Source organism: Erythrolamprus reginae, chromosome 2, assembly GCF_031021105.1.
Source record: "Erythrolamprus reginae isolate rEryReg1 chromosome 2, rEryReg1.hap1, whole genome shotgun sequence".
Lineage (NCBI taxonomy): Eukaryota > Metazoa > Chordata > Lepidosauria > Squamata > Dipsadidae > Erythrolamprus > Erythrolamprus reginae.
This window is the reverse complement of record NC_091951.1, coordinates 315,262,893-315,275,072: the sequence shown is the minus strand read 5'-3', so window position 1 is coordinate 315,275,072 and position 12,180 is coordinate 315,262,893. Positions and strand designations below refer to the sequence as shown.

Here is a 12,180-nt window from a genome sequence, read left to right as displayed (position 1 = left end):
TTCCAACCCCTAAGTCTTTGCAGGTTTTTTTCATTGTTCTAACTTGCTCTGAGTGAGTTTCTTTTCAGCCCTAACCAGGTGTTAACGATATTCCCAGCTCTTACTCGCTTGTAAGCTCTTTTGTTGTTACTCTCTGCAAAGAAGAATGTTTTCCAAGCCCTGTTTGCAGGGTTTTCCCCATTGCTCTACTTGCTCAGACTGTTTCTTTACAGGTGCTAATGATGTTCCCAGCTCTTACTGGCTTGCAAGCTTGTTGTTTGTTACTTGTTACTCTCTCAGAATAAAAAAAATATTAAGCCCTTAACCAAAATAATGTGCTGAAGGTGACCAGATAAGGTAAAACAGATCCTTGTCCCTGTTTTCCTCCCCAAAAACTAAGGTCTGTCTTATATTCCAGTGCATCTTATATTCCCAAAAATACGGCATACAATTAATGCTTTGATATTAATAAAACAAATTGACCAGACCAGACCAAATATATTGAGTTATCTTTATCAAAAGATAGAAGTACATATCTTTGAATTTAATTCCAAAATCTTCACATTATTATTTATAAATACTAAAAGGAAGGAAACAAAAAGGAAAAGGGAAAAGAATTACTAAAAAGTATAGATAAATATTTGAGTTCTGACGCCTTCCTCTTTTTTGTACTCCAGCTGATTAACAATATTTGTAATTGTTGCATGGTGTATAGCATATATGAAAGCTATTCTTGCCAAATTCAATAAGCATGCCCCATTACTGTATGACAGTAATGAAATGGACATGGGAGAATACACATCAAACATTACCTTTGTGGATTATTGAGTGATTCTGACAAGCCACTATTTCTCAGCCTAATCTATTACACAAGAATAAATTGAGAGCATATCACCAACTTTGGGGAGGAAAGAAAAGCAATATAATAAACAAGGTACCATTATCTGAAAAATCCCTATAAAAACATGGAATCACAGAATATTTAATTTTGGGGGGGGTGGGGGATTAAAAGCATAAGAAGTTGTATTATATCTATTTTTGTAATTTTAACACTGTCTTGTTTAAACTTAATAATAATGGTAAATGTTTCTCTAGACTGGTTTGTACTTGTGGTTAGCTCTGGCCCTGCCCCTACCCCAAGGACTGTGGATGTGGGGGAGACATCAACATGCTGCAGGCCTGTTTTGCCCCCCCCCCCGGTGGAATCTGCTGATGAAGGCTCCTCTGACCAAGAAGACATGAGTGACAGGGAGGAGGAGAGTGTGGCACACAGCTCAGAAGGAGATCAATTATCTAGCTCCTCCTTGGATTCAGAACAAGAGTTAATGATACAGCCACACATGCGGAGAGCGATGCATAGGCAACAACAACTGAGCGATTATTATCAAAGAAAATGAGGCCACCTGCGGTTGGGTGTGGTAATTAGTGAGGCTGCTATAAATAGCAGCCTGTGGGTTTGGCCATTGTGAAGGATTATCTGACTGTTGTGTTTCGTGACTGCTTTACTGACTTTGACCTTTTGTGTGCTGATTTTTCCCTGCTTTGAAACTAAACCAGAGAAAAGTGTGTGTCACTTTGTGAAAGAAGAAGGACTGTGAATTGCCTCACAGCTGCAAGCTAAGTATCACAGAACTGATAAGGGACTTGTACAAATTACCAGTTTGTTTGGAGACGAGTGCTCTTTGCTATACCAAAAGAGGGCTTGGTTTAAGTGAATTTTCATTATAAAGAACATTGTTTTGAATTTTCAAACGTGTGTGTGTCTGAAATTTGTACCTGTGAATTTTTGGGAGGATTCTACCAGAGAGCCCGACAGAACAGTACTTAAATATAAACATTATAGAGATGGTGTTACTTACACTATCCAGTTCTGTGCGCACTCTGACATAGCATCTCTTGTACCAAGTGCCTGTGTCACTTCCTATTTCTATAAGTTCATCTATTTGTTTTGGCGTTTTGATCCTGTTAACCTATGGAGAACACAAGAAGAATATTTTTTCCTTACATGAGAGAAAAACATTTGACTGTTGAAGAAAGTTAACAGCCTTATCTAAATTATGATAAACAGCTTCAAGTTGCATGTTTATAAATTAAAACATCTCTCCATAGCCATAGTTTCCATCTCTTAAGAAAGATAAGTACAATTTGCACAGAAGGTCAATTGAACAGGAGAATGTGAAAGTGCAGGTTCTTTAGAAATGGATATTTTGCGGTATTATTAGAGAAGTCAGTTTATCTGTAGAGCTTTAAAAAACTATAAAAATGGTTGATTGCAGCTCTTTAAAAACATATTTTAATGAATGAAGTAAATAAATTCATGAGAGAATATCAGTTTAATACTTTTGTTATGATTTTTGAATAATACCTTTCAAAATTGAGTTATAACCAATATGGGGGGGGGGGAAACAACTTCACAGATCCTACTAAACCTAACAATACATTAAAAAGAACATTATAGGCACTGTTCACTCTAAGTTGCGCGTGTGTGCGTGCGCCCCAAAATACACCCCCGTGCACCCTTTTCCAAGGGCGCACGCTTCTCATCCCCGTCAGCCTGCGGGGGGCGGGGAGGCGCCGGCAGTAGACATGGGTGGAAGGAAAGGGAGCCGCGGCCGCCCCTGCTTCCCCACGGTGCCTCTGGCCCCCTCGTGCCCCTCGCCTCTCGCCACTGCTCCCCGCCCGCCCGATCCTCCCCCTCTCCGGCTTTCTCCTCCTCCGCCTCCCGCCTTGGGGTGCGACTTCTCCCACAGCGGTGGCTGCAGCGACAGTAGCGGCTGTGGCTTCTCCTCCTCCTCATCCGCGCTCCCAGCCAGGGGGCTGCGAGAGGGTTTTCTCTGCGCGCTTCAGGAATGTCCGCCCCGCCCCTCTCGCAGCCACTTCGCTGGGAGCGCTTTCGTCCCGGGCTTTCAGCAAGGGGGCTACAGTAGAGGCAGGGCAGGCGTTCCTGAAGCGCTCGGAGAAAGCGCTCTCGCAGCCCCCTCGCTGACAGAGAGAGAGAGAGAGAGAGAGAGAGAGAGAGAGCAACAGACAGAGCAAGATAGAGAACAAGAGAAAGAAAGCAAGAGAGATAGAAAGAAAGAGTGAGAGAGAAAGAAAGCAATAGAAAGAGAGAGAAAAAGAAAACAAGAGAAAGAGTGAGAGAGAAAGCGATAGAGAGAAAGAAAACAAGAGAGAGAGAGAACAAGAGAGAGGGAGCAACAGACAGAACGAGATAGAGAGGGAGAGAGAAAGTGAGAAAAAGAGAAAGAGAGAAAGAGGGGGAGAGAGAAAGAGAGAAAGAAAGAAAGAGTGAGAAATGACTCTTGATTTAAAGCATGTGGTAAAAAGCACCCAAATAATAACAGAGAGAAAAACCCCAGTTGTGTGTGTGTGTGTGTGAACTCTTGAACCATTTCCAATAGCCCTCACCTGTTATTGGAAATGGTTCAAAAGTTCTCTCTCTCTCTCTCTCTCTCACACACACACTCAAGGGGGGGAGGAGACGGATGGAAAAAGAAGAGAAGATAGTAATAATAGTAATAGATTTTGGTTTTGTTTTATTATTAATTTCTTTTAATAAAAAAGAAGGGAATTTTTTTCTTATTTATTTATTTGTTTGTTTGTTTGTTTATTTATTTATACTTCTATGCCGCCCAGTCCCAAAGGGAATGCCGCTCAGACACTATACTTTTCCGCCCACACCGAAAAAAAATTAGAGGGAACATTGATTATAGGTAGTCATTATTTGGAAAATTCCAATCAGACAGGTAGGAGGGATCAGATGAGGAATTACGACAATCTTGAGTCTTTTCTCCGCCGCAAGAGACATAACTGTTTCATGGAACCTTATCTATTTGTTCCCAAGGGAATGCAAGCAGTCTGGGGAAATTCCTGTACAACAGGCAGAACAAAATAAAGTACGTAGTCAACTTGAATCTTTCATATGTGAATTTCGCTGCCTGTGCCCAAGTCATCAACTTAGGACCACAACTGGGATCAGAATTTCCACTACTAAGCGATAGGATCATAAAGTGGAAGGGGAAGGTTTGGTAGGGAAAATTTGCCTATTTGCCGATGACTCTAAAATGTGCAATAGGGTTGATATTCCTGGAGACGTTTGTAATATGGTAAATGATTTAGCTTTACTAGATAAATGGTCAAAGCAATGGAAACTGCAGTTTAATGTTTCCAAATGTAAAATAATGCACTTGGAGAAAAGGAATCCTCAATCTGAGTATTGTATTGGCAGTTCTGTGTTAGCAAAAACTTCAGAAGAGAAGGATTTAGGGATGGTGATTTCTGACAGTCTCAAAATGGGTGAGCAGAGTGGTCGGGCGGTAGGAAAAGCAAGTAGGATGCTTGGCTGAATAGCTAGAGGTATAACAAGCAGGAAGAGGGCGATTGTGATCCCGCTATACAGAGCGCTGGTGAGACCACATTTGGAATACTATGTTCAGTTCTGGAGACCTCACCTACAAAAAGATATTGACAAAATTGAACGGGTCCAAAGACGGGCTACAAGAATGGTGGAAGGTCTTAAGCATAAAACGTATCAGGAAAGACTTAATGAACTCAATCTGTATAGTCTGGAGGACAGAAGGAAAAGGGGGGATATGATCAAAACATTTAAATATGTCAAAGGGTTAATTAAGGTTCAGGAGGGAAGTGTTTTTAATAGGAAAGTGAACACAAGAACAAGGGGGCACAATCTGAAGTTAGTTGGGGGAAAGATCAAAAGCAACATGAAAAAATATTATTTTACTGAAAGAGTAGTAGATCCTTGGAACAAACTTCCAGCAGACGTGGTTGGTAAATCCACAGTAACTGAATTTAAACATGCCTGGGATAAACAAATATCCATCCTAAGATAAAATACAAAAAAAATAGTATAAGGGCAGACGAGATGGACCATGAGGACTTTTTCTGCTGTCAGACTTCTATGAAGACACTAGGCCTTCACTGAACTGGAGAGAACATCAGGAAGGAAGGCATGACCAAAAATATGACATGCTCAGCAGGCAGAGGAAATAAAGTAACACCCATTCCTAGTTTCTGACTCCCATCTCTACGAGAAGGAGCGTATCAGGTTGGACTAACCCCCCTTTTCTTCTGAATATTCTGAATAGATGGATCATGAGGTCTTTTTCTGCCATCTATGTTTCTAAGTGTAATTCACATGACCATAGTGACAGCAATTCTGGCAGTCCTGGTTAGCATGTGTGTGTTGTTAAACGAAAAGCAGACAGAGATCCAGATAAAAATGCAGGGCCGCTGAAGGGTGGTGGGGGAGGCCCAGTGTAGGTTAGGCGTGAGTTGAAGGGTTGCTGCAGTGTGGTGCGAATTCAGGGAGGCTAGGGTACAGGTGTATTTGTGAATGAACAGAGGGAAAGTGGGGTGAGAATATGCTGCAGCCCTAAGACTGCAAAAATTAAGAATTATGGCCAGATAATTTTATCAAGACTATCTGGACCCCAATGACAAATGGATCAAGAAATGTCCTTAAACAAAAACATATCTTCAAGATCTATGGGAATAATTGTTGTAGGTACTCTTCATGGTATTATCTTTCTCAAGAAGAATATATGTTTTTTACTGATAACTTTTCCAGTCTAAATTATAACTAATTTTCCAATAATGAGATATATTTTTGTACAAAATACTTACTGTGAAAACTTTTTCAGGCTGGCCACGCGCTTGCATATTTGTATCATGAATTTGTTTGAGAATCATCCAAGCTTCATCGTGTTTTCCAATCTAAGCATATGAAGACAATTGAAAATTTCAGAAAGAATTATGAAAATATAAGTTGTTGATAAAGCAATCTGTATTCACTCTTCACTCAAAATACATTTACAGTGTTCCCTCAATTTTCGCGGGTTCAAACTTTGCGAATAGCCTATACCATGGTTTTAAAAAAAATATTAATTTTTAAATACTTCGCGGGTTTTTTTTCTATACCACGGTTTCCCCCCCTGATGACATCATACATCATCGCCAAACTAAGAATTTTTCCAAATAAATAACAATTTTTTTTAATTATTGTTAATAAATAATTATGTTTATAAATATCAGGATCACTAAGTGTCTTATTTAATGGTGAGTAAATTATTGTTAAGGGAATGGGAAATGGTAATTTAGGGGTTTAAAGTGTTAAGGGAAGGCTTGTGATACTGTCCATAGCCAGAAATGGTGTATTTACTTCCGCATCTCTACATAGCGGAAATTCAACTTTCATGGGCAGTCTCGGAACGCATCCCCCACGGAAATCGAGGGAACACTGTATATTTAAAGAAATAGTATTGCAATAGTTCTCAATAGTTTGAAATAGTATCTCATTCAGTGAGATAGAAACATATTTTTCTATCTCACTCAATGACATATTGTGGAGTATACTTGTTATCAAATAGCCTTAAATCACCTCATTCATTGTAATATTATAAAGTAATGTTTATTGTACACATTGTTCCTTAATATGTTTAGATCAGTGATGGTGAACCTTTTTTCCTTGAGAGCCAAAGGTTTGTGTGCGCGCTATTGCATGTGTGAGAGTGCCCACACCCATAATTCAATGCCCCCTGCACATGCACGACCGTCCCCCTGTCCTGCCTCCCTGCACATGGATGGACAAACCCCCTGCTCCCCTATTTCCTGACTTCCAGTGGGCCTAGCAGGCCCATTTTCTTTGCCCACCCAAGGCTCAGAGGCTTTCTTGGGACCTGGGGAGGGTAAAAAAGGCCTCCCCTGCGCCCAGAGGCCCTCTAGTGGTCAGAAACAGCTTGTTTCCCAATTTTCAGTGGGCCCAGTAGGCCCGCTTTTCACCCTTCCCAGGCTCCAGAGCCTGGAGCCAGGGGAGAGCAAAAACAGCCTCTCCAGATCTTCAGAGGCCAAAAGTGACCTCCCAGAGCCTCTGCACAAGCCGAAAATCAGCTGGACAGTGTACACATGCACATTGGAGCTGAGCTAAGGCAACAGCTCATGTGCCAGCAGATACGGCTCCGTATGCCACCTGTGGCACGCGTGCCATAGGTTCACCATCACTGGTTTAGATCCTCAGCAATATATATTTTTTCACCTCAAACAAAATAGCTAATAAGTATTAGAATAAAACAGCATGATAGCAAAAGCAACCATAAAAACAAAAGCTTCAACCATAACAACACAAGAGCACACAACAGATTCAAGCTTAATATTAACCGGTCCAAACTTGACTGTAAAAAATATGACTTTAGTAATCAAGTTGTCGAAGCGTGGAACTCTTACCGGACTCTATAGTATCATCCCCTAACCCCCAACATTTTACCCTTAGACTTTCATCCATGGTTGACCTCTCCAGATTCCTAAGAGGTCAGTAAGGGGCGTACATAAGCGCACTAGAGTGCGTTCCATCCCCTGTCCTATAGTCTCTCCTATATCTCGTATTTCTTCTCTACTATATCCTCTATAACCTTCATTGTGTATTATTGTGTATTGGACTAACTAACTAACTAACTAACTAAATAAATAAATAAATAAAAAAATAAAATAAATAAATAAGACAGCATTAGACTAAAAGCAATATAAATCAAAACTTTTTGGAATTTTAAACAATTTTTTTAAATTAAATATCTCAAAGAAAAAGAAGTAAGTAACATTTTCCAGAGAGAGAACTTCAAAAATGTCAAGTCCCCACTGAAAATGAAAATGGTTCTTAAGAAGAGGCAAAAAAATCTTGAATACCCAGTTCTTATCTAGAAAAGTTCTTAAGTAGAGGCGTTCTTAGGTAGAGGTGCCACTGTAATAGTATAATCACCTCGCTACCGGTTCACTTCCTCCCGCGCCGCATGTTCATACCTCATGTGCATGCCCAGTGCCGAAAATTCTCAACCTCCCCCCGCCCAAAAGCCCCCCCCCCAAATTAAATGATGGATCTGAGTTTGCTTTTTAAGACTCAGGTAAGCTCAATGCCTTGACGGAATGTAGAAATTTTACCTCAAGCAGGAACCTTGGACTTTCTGGCATGAAAGTAAGTGCCACCACAGCAGACACACACGGCAAGGCACACATTATAACAAACACTCGCCAACTGTGGAACTGATATGCAGATCCCATGCTGAAACTCCATCCTGAAAAAGGAGGACAAAAACACTTATAAACCTGGATAATTTCTGAGAGTAGTGCAAAAGTTCTGGCTATTCCAGTCTGTACTTTGAAAATTATTTTTTTTCTTCTTTCAAAAATCAAATGCCACAGTACAAACATTGCCCCTTTCTGTGATTAAAATGTCACTACTTTAGCCAGAGCTGAGAGTATGAAAAGGCTGTACAGTAGTACCTCTAGATACGAGCTGCTCCACATGCGAGTATTTCAAGATACGAGCCACGAGGGGAGGGAAATTTCTGTTCCACTCCCGAGCTCAAATTCGGGATACAAGCCGAGCGTCCACTAGGTGGCGCAAGAATCCTTGCTTTTGGTTATCTCGGAGGGGAAAAACAAAGTCTAAAGCAATTTGTTCCAGATACGAGTTGCTCGACATACAAGCTCCCTTCTGGAACGAATTATGCTCGTATCTAGGGGTACTACTGTATTTGATACATTGTTGTATTGATACAACTTAGTGTATTGCCCATAATTGGTGACAACTGGTGTTATCTGCAAATTTTTGTTTTATTATGCTAACATCTTAGCATTGACTCTACTTTATTTATTGTAGTCATTTATTATTATTTAAGTAAAAGCAATAGAATTCATATGACTTAGTGTTTGTTGTGATCAATACTTTGGGGGAAATCTATTATTACCATACTTCTGTCAGTGAACTAAAAATGTTTTGTTGTTTCTCCTATAATCCTTTTTTAAAAATCTAACCCAGGCAGATTTACTTACAAAAGAAAGTTATTTCTTTATCTCTGGAAGTTATCTAATTTAGCTAAACATTTCTTATTTAAGTCTGCATTAAAAAGATTATAATATTATCACTCAATTTTCAATGATCATATTAATTGTGAAGAGATCATGGTAAAAAGGAATGCCTTTTTATTATTCATATATAGGCCAAGTATTTCTTTTGTATAGATTTGCAATAGCTCTTTCCATTGCATTACATGTATTACCAGTAAATATCTTCAATAAGATTCAGAAACAGCTAATACCTTAGATTTATTATACACTTTGCATATCTACATCTGAGATCCAACACATTTAACCATACAAAGAAATTACATCTTCTCTTATAATATATATTAATACTAAACCTATACCTTATACCGTTAACTTTTCTAAAAAAAGATGTAAAATCTAGTTTTTTCTCAGACACACCTTGACACCAAACTTACATAAATGTGTATTATAAATTTGCAAATTTTAGATTTACAAAAACCACAGATTAAATGGCTCGCAGGATTTAGCCCATTAGTGAGGTACAGTCATACCTCGTCTTACGAACTTAATTGGTTCCAGGGGGAGGTTCGTAAGACGAAAGGTTCATAAGACAAAACATTGTTTCCCATAGGAAACAATGTAAAGTCAATTAATCTGTGCAACCCAACCCCCCCCCTGCAAAAAACCGCTGCCGCCCGGCTGTCAACTTTTAAAACAGCCTGGGGGCTTCTCAGCGACCTCCCGAACGCCAAACCCGAACTTCCGGGTTCGGCGTTCGGGAGGCCGCCGAGAAGCCCCCAGGCTGTTTTAAAAGGTGACAGCCGGGCGGCGGGGCTTCCCAGCAGCCTCCGAACGCCGAACGCGGAAGTTCGGGAGGCTGCTGGGAAGCCCCCCAGCCTGGCTGTGACCTTTTAAAACAGCCGGGCAGCTTCCCAGCAGCCTCCCGAAGCCGAACGCCAAACCCGAACTTCCGCGTTCGGCGTTCGGAGGCTGCTGGGAAGCCCCCCGGCTGTTTTAAAAGGTGACAGCCGGGCTGGGGGGCTTCCCAGCAGCTTCCCGAAGCCGAACACCAAACCCGAACTTCCGGGTTCGGCATTTGGAGGCTGCTGGGAAGCCCCGCCGCCCGGCTGTCACCTTTTAAAACAGCCGGGGGGCTTCCCAGCAGCCTCCTGAACGCCGAACCCGGAAGTTCGGGTTTGGCGTTCATAACACGAAAAAAGTTCGTAAGAATTGGCAAATTTCGTATCTTGAGGTACCACTGTATCTCAAACAGGAGAAATAACTTCCAATCCTATTTACAGAAATTTGTTCACTTGTTTCAAAGAAGACAGAACATCTGTTCTAATGCTTGTATTGAGTAAGGTATGCATTGTATATGTATTGAGAATATTGACTGCTGTATTTGTGACTGACTAGGACTGTTACTAACTACAATATTTTCCTAATGTAAATAATATTTATACATTTAATGTATGTGGTCTGGTTATTTGAAGTACTGCTCATATCTCTGGAATATTAGTTGGATATCTGCTACCTCCACGTTTTTCCTCTGTGTATCCTGTGTAATTCTTAAGAGTAGCACTGATTATTCTTTAACACCTAACAGTGGTCCAGTCTCAGCTGTGGCTCTAGGAGGACACCCAAGTTGCAGACCCGTTCTATGAGGGTTAATATTAATTCATATTAATTCATTAATATTCATTACGTCCTGTAATGTGCCAGTGTCCCAGAGATGTGCCCACAAGATCATATGCTGCAACGTCCTGCCTATCGGCGACTACTTCAGCTTCAACCACAACAACACAAGAGCACACAGCAGATTTAAACTTAATATTAACCGCTCCAAACTTGACTGTAAAAAATATGACTTTAGTTACTGAGTTGTCGAAGCGTGGAACTCATTACCGGACTCCATAGTGTCATCCCCAAACCCCCAACACTTTACCCTTAGATTATCTACGGTTGACCTATCCATATTCCTAAGAGGTCAGTAAGGGGTGAGTACAAGTGCACTAGAGTGCCTTCTGTCCCCTGTCCTATTGCTCTCCTATATTTCCTAACCTTTCTTATATTCCTATATCTCTTCTTCTATTCTTTCATTAATATGTTCTATTCCTATAACTTCTATTCTTTCTTAGATATATTTCACTATGAGTATCTCCTTTATAACCTTCATCATGTATTTTACTGTGTGTGTATATATATATACCCACTAAAACCCTCATTGTGTAATTTTTTATTAACTGAACTTTTATATTATTATAATGTTTGAACAATATTCTTATTTTCATTTAGATTAATATGTAGACTTAATGAATTAAGAACATATTCTTTTTTCTGTATTAAAAATTAATCTTCTGAGATGAGAGGGGTAACTGCAACCCCTATTATGTGTTAAATGTTTGTATGTCTGTGTGTGAATTTTAAGAAAATGAATAAAGTTTTATTAATTAAAAAAAATAAAAGGAAAAAAATAAAACCCTCATTGTGTATTGGACAAAATAAATAAATAATAAATAAATAAAACCAAAACCCAACTAATCATCAAGGAGTAAAATTTTGGCCTCTTGAAAATTTGGACCCTTTACTTTTGAATATCGCAATAGACAGAGTAGCAAACTAATTTATTTTTAAAATAAGTACAGTGCAGTTTTATTTATTTTAATGAAGAACCATAGAATTGTCTATAGCTTTATACAAGCCAGACGTGGTTCTTCATGGTTCCACTGGTTCTATAGAACCAGTAGCAAATCGCTAGTGTCATCCACGGAACCATGGATACCACCTTTTTTTTGGGAATTTTTTTTCTTCTGTGCATGCACAGGAGCTAAGTTTCCAGCACTCTGTATGCACCGCCATCTTGTTTTTGGCTTTTTTGGGGAGGGATGTTGAGAATTTTCGGCACTGCACATGCGGCACTGCACATGCGGCGCAAGAGGAAGTGAAACGGCAGCGAGGTAAATTAGAACCCACCCTGATACAAGTGATTATACTATTATATGTAATTTTGGTTTTGGGTTGGTTTTTTTGGAAGTCCAAGATTCCTTCTTGTTTTGATTGCAAAGGAAGAATGTGATTTCTACATATGGGTCCCATTGGGATTGGGAGGCACAGAAGTCAAATAATTAAATATTGCGTTCCCCTAACTAAATTTAAGAACGCATTTGGAATAGATTTATCTGCAGATAAGCACCGCTACCAAATTGAGGTGTGCTCTTGGTTTCCATCTGCCGTTCTTTGTGACCTAACAAGAAGATATATAGCGTTCTTTGTCTGATTCATTCAGACGGCACTGCAGTTCTGCAAAGTTAAACTTCACCCTTGCTCACCCTGTAAATGCTGAATTCAAAAGTCATTAATCTTGAA

The 12,180-nt window shown here is 39.9% G+C and overlaps 1 protein-coding gene across 2 annotated transcripts in view; it reads right to left on the bottom strand.

Annotated features, from left to right (window-relative positions):
* The window catches only part of SV2C (synaptic vesicle glycoprotein 2C), a 73,501-nt gene that overhangs the window by 31,473 nt on the left and 29,848 nt on the right, over nucleotides 1-12,180 (bottom strand). Inside the window, exons 4-6 of one of the 2 annotated variants that reach the window (XM_070743207.1) lie at nucleotides 7,927-8,060; nucleotides 5,623-5,712; nucleotides 1,816-1,949 (exon numbers count right to left, since the gene is read on the bottom strand). In XM_070743207.1, coding sequence (XP_070599308.1) covers nucleotides 1,816-1,949; nucleotides 5,623-5,712; nucleotides 7,927-8,060 — 358 coding nt within the window. The remainder of the gene's footprint in view (nucleotides 1-1,815; nucleotides 1,950-5,622; nucleotides 5,713-7,926; nucleotides 8,061-12,180) is intronic. The other variant, XM_070743208.1, reaches the window with a different exon arrangement.